The sequence below is a fragment of the Hemiscyllium ocellatum genome, chromosome 19 (assembly GCF_020745735.1).
Source record: "Hemiscyllium ocellatum isolate sHemOce1 chromosome 19, sHemOce1.pat.X.cur, whole genome shotgun sequence".
NCBI lineage: Eukaryota > Metazoa > Chordata > Chondrichthyes > Orectolobiformes > Hemiscylliidae > Hemiscyllium > Hemiscyllium ocellatum.
This window is the reverse complement of record NC_083419.1, coordinates 69507949-69529384: the sequence shown is the minus strand read 5'-3', so window position 1 is coordinate 69529384 and position 21436 is coordinate 69507949. Positions and strand designations below refer to the sequence as shown.

The following is a 21436-nucleotide window of genomic DNA, read 5'->3' as shown; positions in this document are numbered from 1 at the left end:
CCTCTGGATTCCCTCCAACAACTTGCTCACCACCGAGGTCAGGCTCACTGGTCTATAGTTCCCTGGCTTGTCCTTACCGCCCTTCTTAAACAGTGGCACATTAGCCAACCTCCAGTCTTCCAGCACCTCACCTGTGACTATCGATGATACAAATATCTCAGCAAGAGGCCCAGCAATCATTTCTCTAGCTTCCCACAGAGTTCTCGGGTACATCTGATCAGGTCCTGGGGATTTATCCACCTTTAACCATTTTAAGACATCCAGCACTTCCTCCTCTGTAATCTGGACATTTTGCAAGATGTCCCCATCTATTTCCTTACAGTCTATATCTTCCATATCCTTTCCCACAGTAAATACTGATGCAAAATATTCATTGAGTATCTCCCCCATTTACTGTGGCTACACACAAAGGCTACCTTGTTGATCTTTGAGGGGCCCTATTCTCTCCCTAGTTACCCTTTTGTCGATTTCAGAAAAACCCATCTGGCTCACTAATGTCTTGTAGAGACATAAATTACAATGGATCATATTGGCGCTATAACCAGTGGAGTAGTAGGACAAGTTGGAGACAGTGCACTCCTCCAATCTCAGAGGTGGCAACATTCCCAGGGAAAGTGGGTGATTGACCGGCACGTGAACAATCATTGAAACAGTCCGTGACCCAGAGCTCTCGAAGGCATTCAAGGCCCATTCATTAAAAATGAAGTTTCTTTATCGTTTGTGAAGCTTTAAAGGATTTTGATTAGTCTACTTGTCGCTAATATCGAGGACAGGGGAGAAATTGCTCAGAAATTCCTGAAGTCCTTCTCGCAAAATTGTTTGATGCATGATCATCATTTGTCAATTCCCTATATTTGCTTCATGTTATATTTGGGACAATAGAATATGAGTCATATCTAACTCTAACAGCCTAAAGCTTATTTGTCAATAAACTTTGCACGTTTGCATGAGTACTATTTGCAATAAATCAGTTATAAGTCACTGACTAACTGACCGGGGGGGGGGGGGCATGGTGGCTCAATGGTTAGCAAGGCTGCCTCACAGCACCAGGGTCCCAGGTTCAATTCTCACCTCGGGCAACTGACTGTGTGGAGTTTGCACATTCTCCCCGTGTCTGCGTGGGTTTCCTCCGGATAGTCCGGTTTCTTTCCACAGTCCAAAGATGTGCAGATTAGGTGATTCGGCCATGCTAAATTCCCCACAGTGTTAGGTGCATTAGTCAGAGGGAAATGGGTCTGAGTGGGTTACTCTTCGGAGGATCGGTATGGACTTGTTGGGCCGAAGGGCCTGTTTCCACACTGTAGGGAAACTAATCTAATCTAAAACTAAAAGAAATTGACTGACTTGTTTTTAATATTAACAAAGATACAATCTAAGACACACATCATCACCCGGGTGACATTTATAGTCTGTTGTGGTCAGTGAAGACGTGAAACAGGGGAAAGAATCATTAGTCCCTTTGAACGCAGTCAGGACATTTCTGAGCAGGGCAAGCATGTTGCCAGCTGCCACAGCTCACTGGGTCTAAACTGTCGGGTACAGTGACCCTGTCTCCAGCTGCCAGTGTTCACTGAGACTAAACACTGCTGAGTACAGTGACTCTGTCTCCAGCTGCCAGTGCTCACTGGGTCTAAACACTGCCGAGTACAGTGATCCTGTCTCCAGCTGCCAGTGCTCACTGGGTCTAAACACTGCCGGGTACACTGACCCCGTCTCCAGCTTCCAGTGCTCACTGAGACTAAACGCTGCCGAGTACAGCGATCCTGTCTCCAGCTGCCACAGCTCACTGGGTCTAAACTGTCGGGTACAGTGACCCTGTCTCCAGCTGCCAGTGTTCACTGGGTCTAAACACTGCCGGGTACACTGACCCTGTCTCCAGCTGCCAGTGCTCACTGAGACTAAACACTGCCAGGCACACTGACCCCGTATCTAGTTGCCAGTGCTCACTGAGACTAAACACTGCTGGGTACGGTGGCCCTGTATCCAGCTGCCAGTGCTCACTGGGTCTAAACACTGTCGGGTACAGTGACCCCATCTCCAGCTGCCAGTGCTTACTGAGACTAAACACTGCAGTGGGGAGGTGATGCAGTGGCAGAATCATTAGACTATTAAAACAGAAACCTAGCTAATGGTCTTGGGGCACAGGTTCAAATCCCACCAAGGCAGTTGGTGGAATTTGAATTCAATGAAAAGATAACATCTGGTATGAAGGAGTGACTGAGGAGCACGAAACCATTATCGATTTCAGAAAAACCCATCTGGCTCATTAATGTCTTGCAGAGAAGGAACCCTGTAACGTCACCTGGTCTGGCCTACATGTGAATCCCCACCCACAGCCATGTGGTCAACTGTTCACTGTCCTCTGAAATGGCCTAGTGAGCCACTCAGGTCTATCAATTAGTACAAGGTCTAAAAGAAGTGAAACCAGACAGACCACCTAGCATTGGCCTCGGCACAGGAAATGACAATAGCAGAAACATCTCTGTTGACCTTGCAAAGACTTCCTCACTAATATCCGGGGCTAGAGCCAAACTTTGAAGTCTGTCTCACAGACAAGTCAAGCAACAGCCTGACATACACGCAGAGAATCATTCCTTACAGGCAATGTCTCAGACACCACCATCCCCATCCCTGGATGTGTCCTTTTATTTTGTGTATGAGTGGGACTTGTTTTGTTTGGCAATTGTTAATAGTTAGAAGGGATTTACTCAGTTTGTTAATAGATTACTTAACTTGTTCACTGAAAGAGTTAGATAAATCAATGGTTACTTGTTGATTTTAAAGCCAGTGTCAGAGATGTATTTTATGTAACTACTAGAAGTTGCTGAACACAGGTTACATCACTTTTCACACTCTTTTTGCAGACTGTAGGGTGAGGTGCTCCTCTCTGGGTGTTTCGGTTTTAGCTCTTGGGGGGGGGGGGGTCAACACCCACCTTATAACAGATTAGGGTCTTGAGTCCGGGATTTGGGCAGATCAGGTCTGGAATCTGGACATATCTGAAGGGATCTGGACAGATTTGAACAGATTTAGGGTATTAAAGGTCCCAGAAGATATAAACAGACTTGGGGACTAGAGTCCTCGATCTTTAAAAGAAACTTTGACTAGTGGAGTGCCTCAGGGGTTGGTGCTGGGCCCACTACTGCTTCTTGTTCATATCAATAATTTGGATGAGAATGTACAAGGCATGATCAGTAAGTTTGCAGATGACACTAAAATAGGCGCTAAGGTGGACAATGAGGAAGGTTCTCAGAAATTGCAGCAGGAACTTGATCAGCTGAGGCAGTGGGCTGAGAAATGGTAAATAGAGTTGAATATAGATAAGCGTGAGGTCTTACATTTTGGAAAGTCAAATCAAAGTAGGAGTTTTGTGGTGAACGTTAGGCTGAAGGAGTGTAGTGGAACAGAGGGACCTTGGAGTTCAGGTGCATGGTTCGCTGAAAGGGGAGTCAAAGAAAGGCAGGGCAGTGAAGAAGGCTTTTGGCACACTGGCCTTCATCAGTCAGAGCACTGAGTATAGTAGTTGGGAAGTTATATAGCAGTTGTTCAGAATGGTTAGTGAGAAACTGCAGTAGGACTTTGATCAGCTGGGGAAGTGGGCTACGAAATGGCAAATGGCGTTTAATATAGATAAGAGTGAGGTCTTGCATTTTGGAAAGCCAAGTCAAAGCAGGAGTTTGACGGTGAGTGGTAGGGCCTTAAAGAGTGTAGTGCAGCAGAGGGACCTTCAGGTTCACAGCTCTCTGAAAATAGAGTCACAGGTGGACAGGACAGTGAAGATGGCTTTTGGCGCACTGGCCTTCATCAGTCAGAGTATAGAAGTTGGGAGGTTATGTTGCAGTTGTACAGAACGTTGGTGAGGCCGCACTTGGAGTGTTGTATTCAGTTTTGGTCACCTTATTATAGGCAGTATATTACTAAACTGGAAAGAGTGCAGAAGAAATTTACAAGGATGTTGTCAGGACTCTAAGGTCTGAGAGGTTGGAGAAGCTAGGGCTTTTTTTTTTAAAAAGAGTGTAGGAGACTGGGGGGGGATCTTATAAAAATGGATAAAATCATGAGAGGCATGGATAGGATTGATGAATCGTGGACTAGAGGGCATCAGTTTAAGGTTAGAGGGGAAGGAATAAAAGGGAACCTGAGAGGCAACTCTTTTTACACATAGGACAGTACACATATGGAATGAGTTGTCAGTGGAAGTGGTTGAGGTGGGTACATTAACAACATTTAAATGGCATATTTGGATAAATACACGGATAGGAAGGGCTTAGGCAAATATTGGGCATGTGCAGTGAAAGCGTAGATCGCCATTTTAGTCAACATGAACCAGTTTGGGCCAGAGGGCCTCTCTCCATGCTGTCGGACTCTATGACCCCGACCAGGCCTTTGGCTATTGTGGTTCGATCATCATCACTGTAAATTTTTGCTATAAATTCTGGGCCTTACAGTTGCGTACCCCACAACTAGCATTCTGAAAGCTAGTGCTTCCAATTAAACCTGTTGGATTATAACCTGGTGTTGTGTGATTTTTAACTTTGGACATTAAACAGTTTACATCAAGTGCATACCATCCTGAATCACAGGGAGCTTTGAAGAGATGGCATCAGACTCGAAGGACCATGTTGAGGACTTATTGCCCAGATTACCCAAAAGATTGGGATAAAGGGAGTTTATATTATTTGCTATTAGGGATACTCCAAGTGAATGACTCAGTTTACTCCATTCGAATTGAAGTTCAGACACAAAGTAAGAGGGCCTTTAAAATTACTAAAGGAAATGTTGATAGGTCCGAAGTCAGAGATCTCACAGTTGGATTATGTATCTGAGATGAGAGAAAGATTAAACAGAGGAGGTGAATTAGCTAGACAACATTTGAAGGTGGTGCAGCACATAATAAGGCAAGAAACCGATAAGAAATCTAAAATTTGTCTGCTTGCCTGTGGGGATACAGTATTGATGCTTTTACCAGTGGTAGATCTGTTCAAAGCAAAATTAAAAATCACACAACCGCCTGATGAAGGAGCAGTGGTCCGAAAGCTAGTGCTTCCAATAAACCTGTTGAATTATAACCTGGTGCTGTGTGATTTTTAACTATGTACACCCCAGTCCAACACCAGCATCTCCAAATCATGTTCAAAGCAAGCTTTAATGATCTCTATCAGATTGAGAAGAAGTTAAGTCAGGTGAATTGCTCGTAAAAATGCCAGTAAAAAGAACGTATTGAGTATGTCATGTGAACATGCTGAAACATTACTATGACAGGGAATGGGAATTGGAGAAACAGGCATTAATTACTGCCACTCAGGGTGAGGAGTCAAATCCAGCTGATGTGGCTTTGGATGTGCCTCAGAATAACTTGACTAATGAGGTAGTCTTTAAGGAATGGGATAAGGCTGTGAGCTATCTGTCCCCAGGACAGAGAACTGAAATGAAAGACATGTTACAGTGCGATGAGGACCTAAGTAGAAATAGAATGAGGAGGACTAATGGCATGGCATATGAGATTGACGCAGGGAATGCTGTTCTGATAAAACAACACCCGAACTGGCTTAATTGTCTCAAAGCAGTGCAGGTTCGGAAGGAAATGGAAACAATGTTCCAAGAAGACATCTCAGAGATGAATTAAAGTGAGTGAAGTTCACTGATCATGTTAGTTCCCAAACCAGATGGTACTCAATGATTCTGCGTAGATCACAGGTCAATGCTGTGACTAAATCTGACTCATATCCAATTCCAAGGCTGGAGGGATTGTATGGAAAATGTCGAATAAGCCACATACATCACTAAGTTGGACTGACTTTGCAGGTACTGGCAAGTACCTTTGTCGGAGAGAGCAAAAGAAGTTTCTGCTTTTGTAACCCCAAATGGGTTATATCGTTTAAAGTAATGTCCTTTGGAATGAAAAACGCACCGGCCTCTTTTCAAAGGTTTATGAACAGAGTTGTTGCAGGATTGACAATTTGTGTTGTCTACAGATGACTTAGTGATCTTTAGCCATTCATGGAAAGATCACATGGAACATTTGGCAGAGCTCTTTCAGAGAATACAGAAGGCAAGGTTGATCAGAAATTTGGCAAAAGCAGAATTTGTGAAGGCGGAAGTGACAGTCTTAGGGCACAACGTTGGATACACATAGACACACTGAGGAACATGAAGATGAAGGCCATTGAGGAATTCCCAAGACAATCCTTGAAGAAGGAAGTGCTATGATTTTTGGAACTGAGTGGAGTGAACTGAGTAAAGTCAAAGAGTCACAGCAAGGAAACAGACCCTTCAGTCCAACTCATCCATGCCGACCAGATATCCCAACCCAATCTAGTTCCATTTGCCAGCACATGGCCCATATCCCTCCAAACCCTTCCTATTCATATACCCATCCAAATGCCTTTTAAAAGCTGTAATTGTACCAGCCTCCACCACTTCCTTTGGTAGCTCCTTCCATACACACACCACTGTCTGCATGAAAAAGTTGCCCCTTAGGTCTGTTTTACATCTTTCCTCTCTCATCCTAAAACTATGCCCCTTAGTTCTGGACTCCCGCACCCCAGGGAAAAGACTTTGTTTAGTTATCCTATCCATGTCCTTCATGATTTTAAAAACCTCGATAAGGTCACCCCTCAGCCTCTGACGCTCCAGGGAAAATAGCCCTAGCCTGTTCAGCTCTCCCCATAGCTCAAATCCTCCAACCCTGGCAACATCCTTGTCAATCTTTTCTGAACCTTTTCAAGTTTCACAACATCTTTCCAATAGGAAGGAGACCAGAACTGCATGCAATATTCTAAAAGTGACCTAACCAGTGTCCTGTACAGCTGAAAGCATGACCTCCCAACTCCTGCACTCAATACTCTGACCAATAAAGGAAAGCATACAAAATGCCTTCTTCACTATTCTAGCTACCTGCGACTCCACTTTCAAGGAGCTATGAACCTGCACTCCAAGGTCTCTTTGTTCAGCAACACTTCTAGGACCTTACCATTAAGGTGTATAAGTCCTGCTAAGAGTTGCTTTCCCAAAATGCTGCACTTTGCATTTATCTGAATTAAACTCCATCTGCCACTTCTCAGCCCATTGACCCATCTGATCAAGATCCTGTTGTAATCTGAAGTAATCTTCTTCCCTGTCCACTACACCTCCAATGTCAGTGTCATCTGCAAACTTACTAACTATACCTCTTGTTGTCACATCCAAATCATACATATAAATGATGAAAAGTAGTGGACCCAACATCGATCTTTATGGCACTCCACTGGTCACAGGCCTCCAGTCTGAAAAGCAACCCTCCACCACCACCCTTTGTCTTCTACCTTTTAGCCAGTTCTGTATCCAAATGGCGAGTATTCCGTGAAATCTAACCTTATTAACCAGTCTCCCATGGGGAACCTTGTCAAATGCCTTACTGAGGTCCAAAGAAATCACACCATCCACTCTGCCCTCATCAATCCTCTGTTACTTCTTCAAAAAACTCAATTAGTTCATGAGACATGATTTCCCACGCACAAAGCCATGCTGATTATCTTTAACCAGTCCTTGACTTTCGAAATTCATGTAAATCCTGTCCCTCAGGATTCCCTCCAACAACTTGCCCACCACTGACGCCAGGCTCACTGGTCTATGGTTCCCTGGCTTTTGTCCTGACCATTTTTCTTAAATAGTGGCACCACATTAGCCAACCTCCAGTCTTTGGCACCTCACCTGTGACTATCGATGATACAAATATCTCAGCAATCACCTCTCTAGCTTTCCACAGAGTTCTCGGGTACACCTGATCAGGTCCTGGGGATTTATCTACCTTTATGCATTTCAAGACATCCAGCACTTCCTCCTCTGTAATATGAACATTTTTCAAGATGTCAATCCTACTTCCCCACATTCTATATAGAACATAGAACAATACAGCACAGAACAAGCCCTTCGGCCCACGATGTTGTGCCGAACATCTATCCTAGATTAAGCACCCATTCATGTACCTATCCAATTGCCGCTTAAAGGTCGCCAATGATTCTGACTCTACCACTCCCACGGGCAGCGCATTCCATGCCCCCACCACTCTCTGGGTAAAGAACCCACCCCTGAGATATCTTCCATATCTTTCTCCCAGTAAAGTCTGATGCAAAATACTTGTTTGGTACCTGCCCCATCTCCTACAGCTCTACACAAAGGCCGCCTTGCTGATCTTTGAGGGGCCCTATTCTCTCCATAGTTACTCTTTTGTCCTTAATATATTTGTAAAGACCCTTTGGATTCTCCTTAATTCTATTTGTCAAAGCTCTCTCATGTCCCCTTTTTGTCCTCCTGATTTCCCTGTTAAGTATACTCCTACTTCCTCTATACTCTCATAAGGATTCACTCAATCAGTCCTGTCTATATCTTACATATGCTTCCTTCTATTTCTCCTCAATTTCTCTAGTCATCCAGCATTCCCTATACCTACCAGCCTTCCCTTTCACCCTGACAGGAATATACTTTCTCTGGATTCTTGTTATCTCATTTCTGAATGAGGATATTCAGTCCCTTGCGCGGGGGGACCTAGAGTCAGGGGATGTAGAGTCAGTGTGGATAGAGCTGCGAAATACTAAGGGTAAAAAGACCCTCTTGGGAGTCAGCTACAGGCCCCCAAACAGTAGTCTGGATGTCGGATGTAATTTGAATCAGGAGCTGAAATTGGCCTGTGGTAAAGATGTTAGTAAGTTGTTATGGGCGATTTCAACATGCAGGTAGACTGGGAGAATCAGGATGACTTCAAGAAAGAGACTTTGTGGAGTACCTCAGAGATGGATTCTTAGAACAGCTGGTGCTGGAGCCGACCAGGGAGAAGGCAATTCTGGATCTAGTATTGGGTAATGAACCAGAATTGGTCAGAGACCTCGAAGTGAAGGAGCCATTGGGAAGTAGTGACCATAATACATTAAGTTTCAATCTGCAATTTGAGAGGGAGAGGGTACAGTCGGAAGTGACAGTACTTCTGTTGAATAAAGGGAGCTATGAGGGAGGAGCTGGCCAAAGTTCAATGGTGCAGTACCTTAGCAGGGATGACAGTGGAGGAACAATGGCGGATATTTCTGCGTATAATGCAGAAGTTGCAGGATCAGTTCATTCCTAAAAGGAAGAAAGATCCCAGGAGGAGGCATGGGCGGCCGTGGCTGACGAGGGAAGTTAAGAAACATATAAAGTTAAAAGAGAAAAAGTATAACATAGCAAAAATAAGTGGGAAAACAGAGAACTGGGAAGCTTTTAAAGAACAACAGAGGATTACTAAGCAGGAAATACGCAGAGGAAAAATGAGGTACAAAGGTAAACTGGCGAATAATATAAAGGAGGATAGTAAAAGCTTTTTCAAGTATGTGCAAGGCAAAAAAAATGGTTAGGACTAAAATTGGGCCCTTGAAGACAGAAACAGGGGAATATATTACGGGGAACAAAGAAATTGACAGAAGAATTAAATGGGTACTTCAGAACTGTGTTCACTGGGGAAAACACAAGCAATCTCCCTGAGGTAACAGTGACTGAAGGACCTGAACTTGAGGGAATCTGTATTTGCTAGAATTTGTTGTTGGAGAGACTGTTAGGTCTGAAGGTTGATAAGTCTCCGGGGCCTGATGGTCTACATTGCAGGGTACTGAAGGAGGTGGCTCGGGATGCGTTGGTGATTATTTTCCAGAATTCGATAGATTCGGGATCGGTTCCTGCGGATTGGAGGGTGGCTAATGTTATACCACTTTTTAAGAAAGGTGGGAGAGAGAAAGCAGGAAATTGTAGACCAGTTAATCTGACCTCAGTGGTGGGAAAGATGCTGAAGTCTATTATAAAGGATGAGATTACGGCACATCTGGATAGTAGTAACAGGATAGGTCAGAGTCAGCATGGATTTATGAAGGGGAAATCGTGCTTGACTAATCTTCTGGAATTTTTTGAGGATGTAACTCTGAAGATGGATGAGGGAGATCCAGTAGATGTAGTGTACCTGGACTTTCAGAAAGCTTTTGATAAAGTTCCATATAGGAGGTTAGTGAGTAAACTTAGGGCGCATGGTATTGGGGGCAAAGTACTAGATTGGTTTGAAAATTGGTTGGCTGATAGGAAACAAAGGGTAGTGATAAACAGCTCCATTTCGGAATGGCAGGCAGTGACCAGTGGGGTACCGCAGGGATCAGTACTGGGACCGCAGCTTTTTACAATATATGTTAATGATATTGAAGATGGTATCAGCAATAACATTAGCAAATTTGCTGATGATACTAAGCTGGGTGGCAGGGTGAAATGTGATGAGGATGTAAGGAGACACTAGTCAATGAAGGCAAGCATGCAGGTACAGCAGGTAGTGAAGGAGGCTAATAGCATGCTGGCCTTCATAACAAGAGGAATTGAGTATAGAAGCAAAGAGTTGCTTCTGCAGCTGTACAAGGCCCTGGTGAGACCACACCTGGAGTACTGTGTGCAGTTCTGATCTCCAAATTTGAGGAAAGACATTCTGGCTATTGAGGGAGTGCAGCGTAGGTTCACGAGGTCAATTCCTGGAATGGAGGGATTACCTTACACTGAAAGACTGAAGCGACTGGGCTTGTATACCCTTGAGTTTAGAAGACTGAGAGGGGATCTGATTGAGACATATAAGATTATGAAAGGATTGGACACTCTGGCAGCAGGAAACATGTTTCCGCTGATGGGTGAGTGCCGAACCAGAGGACACAGCTTAAAAATACGGGGTAGACCATTTAGGACAGAGATGAGGAGAAACTTCTTCACCCAGAGAGTGGTGGCTGTGTGGAATGCTGTGCCCCAGAGGGCAGTGGAGGCACAGTCTCTGGATTCATTTAAGAAAGAGTTGGATAGAGCTCTCAAATCAAGGGTTATGGAGGTAAGACAGGAAGTGGATACTGATTAGGAATGATCAGCCATGATCATATTGAATGGCGGTGCAGGCTCGAAGGGCAGAATGGCCTACTCCTGCTCCTATTGTCTATTGTCTATTGAAAGTTTCCCTTTTTCCAGCTGTCCCTTTACCTGGGAACATCTTTCCCGAACCAGCTTTTGAAAGTTTTTGCCTAATACCGTCAAAATTAGCCTTCCTTCAATTTAGAACTTCAACTTTTAGATCTGGTCTATCCTTTTCCATCATTATTTTAAAGATAGAATTATGGTCGCTGGCCCCAAAGTGCTCCCCCACTGACACCTCAGTCACCTGCCCTGCCTTATTTCCCAAGAGTAGGTCAGGTTTTTTTAGATTAGATTACTTACAGTATGGAAACAGGCCCTTCGGCCCAGCAAGTCCACACCGACCCGCCGAAGCGCAACCCACCCAAACCCTTACATCTACCCCTTACCTAACACTACGGGCAATTTAGCATGGCCAATTCACCTAACCCGCACATCTTTGGACTGTGGGAGGAAACCGGAGCACCCGGAGGAAACCCACGCAGTTTTGCACTTTCTCTAATAGGTACATCCACATTCTGAATCAGAAAATTGTCTTGTACACACTTTCGAGATTCCTCTCCATCTAAACCTTTAATACTATGACAGTCCCAGTCTATGTTTGGAAAGTTAAAATCCACCCCCATAAGCACTCTATCTCCTTACAAATGTTTTTCTTAACTTCGCTCTGATTATTACAGGGTCTACAATACAATCCCAATAAAGTGATCATCCTTTCTTATTTCTCAGTTCCACCCAAATCACTTCCCTGGATGTATTTCTGGGAATAACCTCGCTCAGCACAGCTATAATGCTATCCCTTATCAAAAATGCCGCTCCCCCTCCTCTCTCTCCCGCCGCCCCCCCCCCCAACATTCTCTATCCTTCCTATAACCTTTGTATCCTGGAACATTAAGCTGTTAGTCCTGTCCATCTCTGAGTAAAAAGTGAGGTCTGCAGATGCTGGAGATCAGAGCTGAAAATGTGTTGCTGGAAAAGTGCAGCAGGTCAGGCAGCATCTAAGGAACAGGAAATTCGACGTTTCGGGCATAAGCCCTTCATCAGGAATGAGGAAAGTGTGTCCAGCAGGCAAAGATAAAAGGTAGGGAGGGGGGACTTGGGGGAGGGGCGATGGAGATGTGATAGGTGGAAGGAGGTCAAGGTGAGGGTGATAGGCCGGAGTGGGGTGGGGGCGGAGAGGTCAGGAAGAAAATTGCAGGTTAGGAAGGTGGTGCTGAGTTCGAGGGAATCGACTGAGACAAGGTGGGGGGAGGGGAAATGAGGAAACTGGAGAAATCTGAGTTCATCTCTTGTGGTTGGAGGGTTCCCAGGTGGAAGATGAGGCGCTCTTCCTCCAACCGTCGTGTTGTTATGTTCTGGCGATGGAGGAGTCCAAGGACCTGCATGTTCTTGGTGGAGTGGGAGGGGGAGTTAAAGTGTTGAGCCACGGGGTGGTTGGGTTGGTTGGTCCGGGCATCCCAGAGGTGTTGCCTGAAGCGTTCCGCAAGTAGGCGGCCCGTCTCCCCAATATAGAGGAGGCCACATGGTGTGCGGCAGATGCAATAGATGATGTGTGTGGAGGTGCAGGTGAATTTGTGGCAGATATGGAAGGATTCCTTGGGGCCTTGGAGAGAGGTAAGGGGGGAGGTGTGGGCGCAAGTTTTGCATTTCTTGCGGTTGCAGGGGAAGGTGCCGGGAGTGGAGGTTAGGTTGGTGGAGGGTGTGGACCTGACGAGGGAGTCACGGAGGGAGTGGTCCTTGCGGAACGCTGATAGGGGAGGGGAGGGAAATATATCCCTAGTGGTGGGGTCCGTTTGGAGGTGGCGGAAATGACGGCGGATGATACGCTGTATACAGAGGTTGGAGGGGCAGGGCTCAAGGGTGGAGGAGCAGGAAGTGAAGGAGATGTGATGGAGGGCATCGTCGATCACGTCTGGGGGGAATCTGCGGTCTTTGAAGAAGGAGGCCACTTGGGCTGTATGGTATTGGAACTGGTCCTCCTGGGAGCAGATGCGGCGGAGACGAAGGAATTGGGAATATGGGATGGAGTTTTTACAGGGGGCAGGGTGGGAGGAGGTGTAGTCCAGGTAGCTGTGGGAGTCAGTCGGTTTATAGTAGATGTCTGTGTTGATTCGGTCGCCCGAGATAGAATTGGAAAGGTCTAGGAAGGGGAGGGAGGAGTCTGATGCGGTCCAGGTGAATTTGAGGTCGGGGTGGAAGGTGTTGGTAAAGTGGATGAACTGTTCAACCTCCTCGTGGGAGCACGAGGCAGCGCCGATACAGTCATCGATGTAGTGGGGGGTGGTGCCAGTGTAGTTGCGGAAGATATGTTCCACATATCCTATGAAGAGACAGGCATAGCTGGGGCCCATGCGGGTGCCCATGGCAACTCCTTTAGTTTGGAGGAAGTGGGAGGATTGAAAAGAGAAGTTTAACCAGCAACACATTTTCAGCTCTGTCCATCCCTGAGCCATGTTTCTGTCATTGCTATGATTTTCCAGTCCAATGTTCCTAACCACGTCTTGGGTTCATCTCCCTTTCCTGTTCGGTGTCTTTCATTGAAGTAAATGCAGTTTAATTTATCACTCCTCCCTTGTTCTCTGCTTTGTTCCTGCCTGCCCTGACTGTTTGACACTCTCCTTTTCCCAACTGTACCAGTTTCAGATTGATCTCTTTCCTCACTATCCCCACCTCCCCACCACCTTTCCTCACTACCTCCCTGGGTCTCACCCTAACACCTTACTAGTTTAAATCCTCCTAAGCACCTTGAGCAAGTCTCCCTGCCAGTCTCTTAGTCCCCTTCCAATTTCGATGCAATCCATCCTCCTTGTCCAGGTCACTTCTACTTCAGAAGAGATTCCAATGATCCAAAAATTTAAACCCCTTGCAGCAGCTCCTCAGCCACACACTCATCTGCTCTATCCTCTTATTCCTACCCTCACTAGCTCGTAGCACCGGGAGTAATCCAGATATTACTACTCTCCAGGACCTACTTTTTAAATTCCTGCCTAACTTTCTTCGATAGAAAATTTTGTACCAAATTTTAATAGGAGATAGTGAGCACTGCAGATGCTGGAGACCAGAGTTGAAAAATGTGGTGCTGGCAAAACACAGCAGGCCAGACAGCACCTGAGGAGCACGAGAATGGACGTTTCGGGCATAGCTCTTCTTCAGGAATGAGGCTGGCGTGTCAAGCAGGCTGAGATAAAAGGTAGGGGGTAGGGAATTTGGGGGGGGGTGGGGGGTGCTGTGAATACGATAGGTGGAAGGGGATGAGGGTGATAGGCCGGAGAGGGGGTGGGGACGGAGAGGTCGGGAAGAAGATTGCAGGTCAAGAAGGCAATGTTGAATCCGGGGGTTAGGAATGAGATAAGGTGGGGGGAGGGGAAATGAGGAAGCTGGAGAAATCTACATTCATCCCTTGTGGTTGGAGGGTTCCGAGGCGGAAGCTGAGGCGGTATTCCCCCAGGCGTGTGTGGCCAGGGTCTGGCGATGGAGGAGGCCAAGGACCTGCATGTCCTTGGTGGAGTGGGAGGGGGAGTTAAAGCGTTCAGCCACGGGGTGGTTGGGTTGGTTGGTGCGGGTGTCCCAGATATGTTCCCTGAAACATTCCGCAATTAGGCGGCCTGTCTCCCCAATGTAGAGGAGGCCACATCGGATGCAGCGGATACAGTAAATGATGTGTGTGAAGGTGCAGGTGAATTTGCGAAGGATATGGAAAGATCCCTTGGGGCCTTGGAGGGAGGTGAGGGGGGAGGTGTGGGCGCAAGTTTTGCATTTCTTGCAGTTGCAAGGGAAGGTGCCGGGAGTGGAGGTTGGGTTGGTGGGGGGTGTGGGCCTGACGAGGGAGTCGCGGAGGGAGTGGTCTCTCTGGAACACTAAGGGGAAGGAAATAGATCCCTGGTGATGGGGTCCGTTTGGAGGTGGCGGAAATGACAGAGGATGATACAATGTAGCGTAATGGCACCGTTAACAGATTTGTTGAACAAGAACATGGAATTTCGGTGGACAGAACAATGCCAGGAGGCATTTTGAGAATTTAAAAGCACCAGTTTTAGCTGTGCCACATATTTCAAAATCCTTCAAGGTCACCATCAACACAAATGATGTAGGTGTTGGAGCTGTGTTGTTCCAGGAAATGCTGGTGGAATTGAAAGACCAATCCGTTATTTTTCACAATCCACCAGAAAGAATATGCAACCATTGAAAAAGAGTTAGTGGGGTTGGTAATGGCCTCACGACATTTTAATGTTTATGTTGCAAACAATGCACCAGAGACAATTGCGTATACCGACCACAATTCTTTGATATTTCTAGAAAGGTTTAATGACAAGAACAGCAGATTATTTCATTGGAGACGTTTACTTTTGATATGAAAATATTATCAAGGATAGTTTGTCACAGGTTTAAAAGGAAAATGTTTATATAACATGGAAACAGTAGTGTTCAATGTTATATATAAATAAAATTTGTATAAAATGTGTAACTTTAGAGTAATGAGCTATGGATCCAGTGATGTAATGGAATGAAGGTTTTAAAGAAGAAAACAAAAACGAAGCCATCTTTTCATAGTGGTGGTTCATTTTTGTCTTAAGCAGAGAGGTGTTGCAAAGTTACTGCTTGTAAAATGCTCGGGTGAAAGCATTGCATGGTCCCTTTAAAAGATAATGTTTTGTCTGCGCTTAGAAATTTAAAGAAAATGGCTGCCTATGACCAGCAGCTGTAAGGTTTGCAGGAACTGAGAGCACCTGAATTAAAACGTTTTGTATCCAAACGTAAAGCTGCAATTTTTATCAAGACAACAAGTTTTAAATTTAACCAATCAATTAAAATGGGGATCATAGCTACCAAAAACGTATTAAACTATCTGATGGTCCTGACAACATAGGACCAATCCTATTGTAAGAAATTGATGTGTCATCAAGGGTGTAAAAGGGGTCAGTTGGACAGAGTCGCAGAGCTAACTAGGAGGAAGAGAGGACTGCAGATGCTGGAGATCAGAGTCCAGAGCGTGGTGCTGGAAAAGCACAGCAGGTCAGGCAGCATCCGAGGAGCAGGGGAATCGCGTTTCCGGCTGGAACCCTTCATCGGGAATTAGAGCTAACTGTCATTCGCCTGAGCTAAGAATTCTCAGCTCTTGAGCCAGCAATTGGCTCACAGTCGTCTGCCTGTTAGAGAATGCACTAGCTAAAAAATAACCGTAACAACGATGGAAAAAAGATGATCGTGACAGAAGAATCGGAAAAGGCATTCTTGACAGAAGGCATAGAACATTCCAGAAGACATAACCTGGCTGTAATGTTTGAGAGACTAATTTCTATTTTTGTATATGCGTGGGACTTTTATTTTTTAGAACAGCATTCTATTAGAATCTTGTTTATTTGGGAATAGTTAGTAATTAAAAGGGTTTGTTAATAGTTTAGTTATTTGTTCACTGTTAGAGTTTGATAAATCAATTGTTACTTGTTGATTTTAAAGTGAGTTTCAGGGATTTATTTTATTAAACCACTAGAAGTTGCTGAGAGCAGGTTACACCACTTTTCAGATTCCTTTTACAGATTATAGGGCAAGGTGCTTCCCTTGAGTGTTTTAATTTTACTTCTCAGAGGGGATCAATCCCCACTTTATAACACTCAGCAGCATCACTACAGATCGAGCTGGTCAAGTCCTAAAGAACACAGCTTCTGGACTGGGTCTGCAGTGGCTGCTGAGGGAGCTAACAAGTGGGAAAAACATGCTGCATTTCATCTTCACCAACCCGTTAGTGCTCACTGAGACAGAAAACTGCAGAATATACTGACACTGTCTTGAGGTGCCAGTTAGACAGAACATTGCAGAATACATTAACATTGTCTTCAGCTGCCAGTACTCATTGAGACATACTGACACTGACATTTACACTGACACTGTCTCCAGCTGCTGGTAATTGGGGTGAGAGAATACTCTGTATAAACTGACAGAGTTTATAGTACCGACACTGAGCATTACTGTATAAACAGGCACCGTTTCCAGCACAATTCCGTGTTTGCATTAACTTTAAGATACCTATCTCCCCTGTCCCATAGCTCTCACCCTCTGGAGCCGTGTCCTTGAGCATCTCATAGAATTGTGATAGGTACATCACCATGCTCAGTTTGTCTGGTTCACCCACTGCTGCCATCTCTTTTCCTGTCATTATGGGGGAAATTCCAAACTCCCGCTCAGCAATGTCAAATGCCATCTGATTATTGCTCTCCACATCCTTCTCGTTCAGCTGATCAAAGTCTCTGCAGGTGAACAGGAAATAACATTGAGTTACATTCAATAAACACACACAGCAACAGGAGGCCAATCTATTCAAAACAAAGAATCAAATTAACTCCCAACTGTCACAATCAGACTCTTCCAGTGCTATCATACCCAACGCCTGGCAAGCCCATTACCTTTGTAATGCCAGTCAGAGTTAATTCTCTATTTGCACTCTTAAGTGCAACTATAATCTTGACAATGCTGTGCATATTAAAATAGACTTTAGTTTTATTCTTTTACTACTATTTGCACAAATAGTATTTGAGATGCACAGTTAATATCTCTGATTCTCACTGACACAATCCTCACCCCCAGCACTGACACACACCTCACCCCACACACCCAGCACTGACACACTCCTCACCCCCACACCCAGCACTGACACACTCCTCACCCAGCACTGACACACTCCTCACCCCCACACACCCAGCACTGACACACTCCTCACCCCCACACCCAGCACTGACACAATCCTCACCCCCAGCACTGACACACACCTCACCCCACACACCCAGCACTGACACACTCCTCACCCCCACACCCAGCACTGACACACTCCTCACCCAGCACTGACACACTCCTCACCCCCACACACCCAGCACTGACACACTCCTCACCCCCACACGCAGCACTGACACACTCCTCACCCCCACACACACAGCACTGACACACTCCTCACCCCCACACCCAGCACTGACACACTCCTCACCCAGCACTGACACACTCCTCACCCCCACACACCCAGCACTGACACACTCCTCACCCCCACACCCAGCACTGACACTCTCCTCACCCAGCACTGACACACTCCTCACCCCCACACACACAGCACTGACACACTCCTCACCCCGACACCCAGCACTGACACACTCCTCACCAAGCACTGACACACACCTCACCCCACACACCCAGCACTGACACTCCTCACCCCACACACACAGCACTGACACAATCCTCACCCCCACACACCCAGCACTGACACACTCCTCACCCCCACACACCCAGCACTGACACAAACCTCACCCCCACACACCCAGCACTGACACACACCTCACCCCACACACCCAGCACTGACACACTCCTCACCCAGCACTGACACACTCCTCACCCCCACACACCCAGCACTGACACACTCCTCACCCAGCACTGACACACTCCTCACCCCACACACCCAGCACTGACACTCCTCACCCCACACACACAGCACTGACACACTCCTCACCCGCACACACCCAGCACTGACACACTCCTCACCCCCACACACCCAGCACTGACACAATCCTCACCCCCACACACCCAGCACTGACACACACCTCACCCCACACACCCAGCACTGACACACTCCTCACCCCCACACACACCCAGCACTGACACACTCCTCACCCCCACACACACCCAGCACTGACACACTCCTCACCCCCACACACACAGCACTGATACACTCCTCACCCCACACACCTCACCCCCACACACCCAGCACTGACACACTCCTCACACCCACACCCAGCACTGACACACTCCTCACACCCCCACACCCAGCACTGACACACTCCTCACCCCCACACCCAGCACTGACACACTCCTCAACCCCCCACCCCCAGCACTGACACACTCCTCACCCCCCACACTCAGAGCACTGACACAATCCTCACCCCCACACACACAGCACTGACACACCCCTCACCCCCACACACAGCACTGACACACTCCTCACACCCAGCACTGACACACTCCTCACCCCACACACCCAGCACTGACACACTCCTCACCCCCACACACCCAGCACTGACACAATCCTCACCCACACACACCCAGCACTGACACAATCCTCACCCACACACATCCAGCACTGACACAATCCTCACCCCACACACACCCAGCACTGATACAATCCTCACCCCCACACACCCAACACTGACACACTCCTCACCTACACACACAGCACTGACACACTCCTCACACCCACACACCCAGCACTGACACACTCCTCACACCCACACACCCAGCACTGACACACTCCTCACACCCAGCACTGACACACTCCTGACACCCAGCACTGACACACTACTCACACCCAGCACTGACACACTCCTCAACCCCCCACACCCAGCACTGACACAATCCTCACCCCCACACACACCCAGCACTGACACAATCCTCACCCCTACACCCAGCACTGACACACACCTCACCCCCACACACACAGCACTGACACACACCTCACCCCCACACATACAGCACTGACACACTCCTCACCCCCACACACAGCACTGACACACACCTCACCCCCACACATACAGCACTGACACACTCCTCACCCCCACACACAGCACTGACACACACCTCACCCCCACACATACAGCACTGACACACTCCTCACCCCCACACACACAGCACTGACACACACCTCACCCCCACACATACAGCACTGACACACACCTCACCCCCACACACAGCACTGACACACACCTCACCCCACACACCCAGCACTGACACACTCCTCACCCAGCACTGACACACTCCTCACCCCCACACACCCAGCACGGACACACTCCTCACCCAGCACTGACACTCTCCTCACCCCACACACCCAGCACTGACACTCCTCACCCCACACACACAGCACTGACACAATCCTCACCCCCACACACCCAGCACTGACACACACCTCACCCCACACACTCAGCACTGACACACTCCTCACCCCCACACCCAGCACTGACACACTCCTCACCCCCACACACACCCAGCACTGACACACTCCTCACCCCCACACACACCCAGCACTGACACACTCCTCACCCCCACACACACAGCACTGACACACTCCTCACCCCACACACCCAGCACTGACACACTCCTCACCCCCACACACCCAGCACTGACACAATCCTCACCCACACACACCCAGCACTGACACAATCCTCACCCCCACACACCCAGCACTGACACACTCCTCACCCCACACACACCCAGCACTGACACACTCCTCACCCACACACACCCAGCACTGACACAATCCTCACCCCCACACACCCAGCACTGACACACTCCTCACACCCACACACCCAGCACTGACACACTCCTCACACCCAGCACTGACACACTCCTCAACCCCCCACACCCAGCACTGACACAATCCTCACCCACACACACACCCAGCACTGACACAATCCTCACCCCTACACCCAGCACTGACACATACCTCACCCCCACACACACAGCACTGACACACACCTCACCCCACACACCCAGCACTGACACACTCCTCACCCCCACACACAGCACTGACACACTCCTCACCCAGCACTGACACACTCCTCACCCCACACACACCCAGCACGGACACACTCCTCACCCAGCACTGACACACTCCTCACCCCCACACACCCAGCACGGACACACTCCTCACCCAGCACTGACACTCTCCTCACCCCACACACCCAGCACTGACACTCCTCACCCCACACACACAGCACTGACACAATCCTCACCCCCACACACCCAGCACTGACACACACCTCACCCCACACACTCAGCACTGACACACTCCTCACCCCCACACCCAGCACTGACACACTCCTCACCCCCACACACACCCAGCACTGACACACTCCTCACCCCCACACACACCCAACACTGACACACTCCTCACCCCCACACACACCCAGCACTGACACACTCCTCACCCCCACACACACAGCACTGACACACTCCTCACCCCACACACCCAGCACTGACACACTCCTCACCCCCACACACCCAGCACTGACACAATCCTCACCCACACACACCCAGCACTGACACAATCCTCACCCCCACACACCCAGCACTGACACACTCCTCACCCCACACACACCCAGCACTGACATAATCCTCACCCCCACACACCCAGCACTGACACACTCCTCACACCCACACACCCAGCACTGACACACTCCTCACACCCAGCACTGACACACTCCTCAACCCCCCACACCCAGCACTGACACAATCCTCACCCACACACAGACCCAGCACTGACACAATCCTCACCCCTACACCCAGCACTGACACACACCTCACCCCCACACACACAGCACTGACACACACCTCACCCCCACACATACAGCACTGACACACTCCTCACCCCCACACACAGCACTGACACACACCTCACCCCCACACATACAGCACTGACACACTCCTCACCCCCACACACAGCACTGACACACACCTCACCCCAACACATACAGCA

At 47.8% G+C, this 21436-nt stretch overlaps 1 protein-coding gene across 1 annotated transcript in view; it reads right to left on the bottom strand.

Moving 5' to 3' along the window:
* LOC132825026 (F-actin-monooxygenase MICAL3-like) overlaps positions 1-21436 on the bottom strand; it is a 483930-nt gene that overhangs the window by 187091 nt on the left and 275403 nt on the right. Inside the window, exon 14 of the mRNA XM_060840028.1 lies at positions 16984-17177. Coding sequence (XP_060696011.1) covers positions 16984-17177 — 194 coding nt within the window. The remainder of the gene's footprint in view (positions 1-16983; positions 17178-21436) is intronic.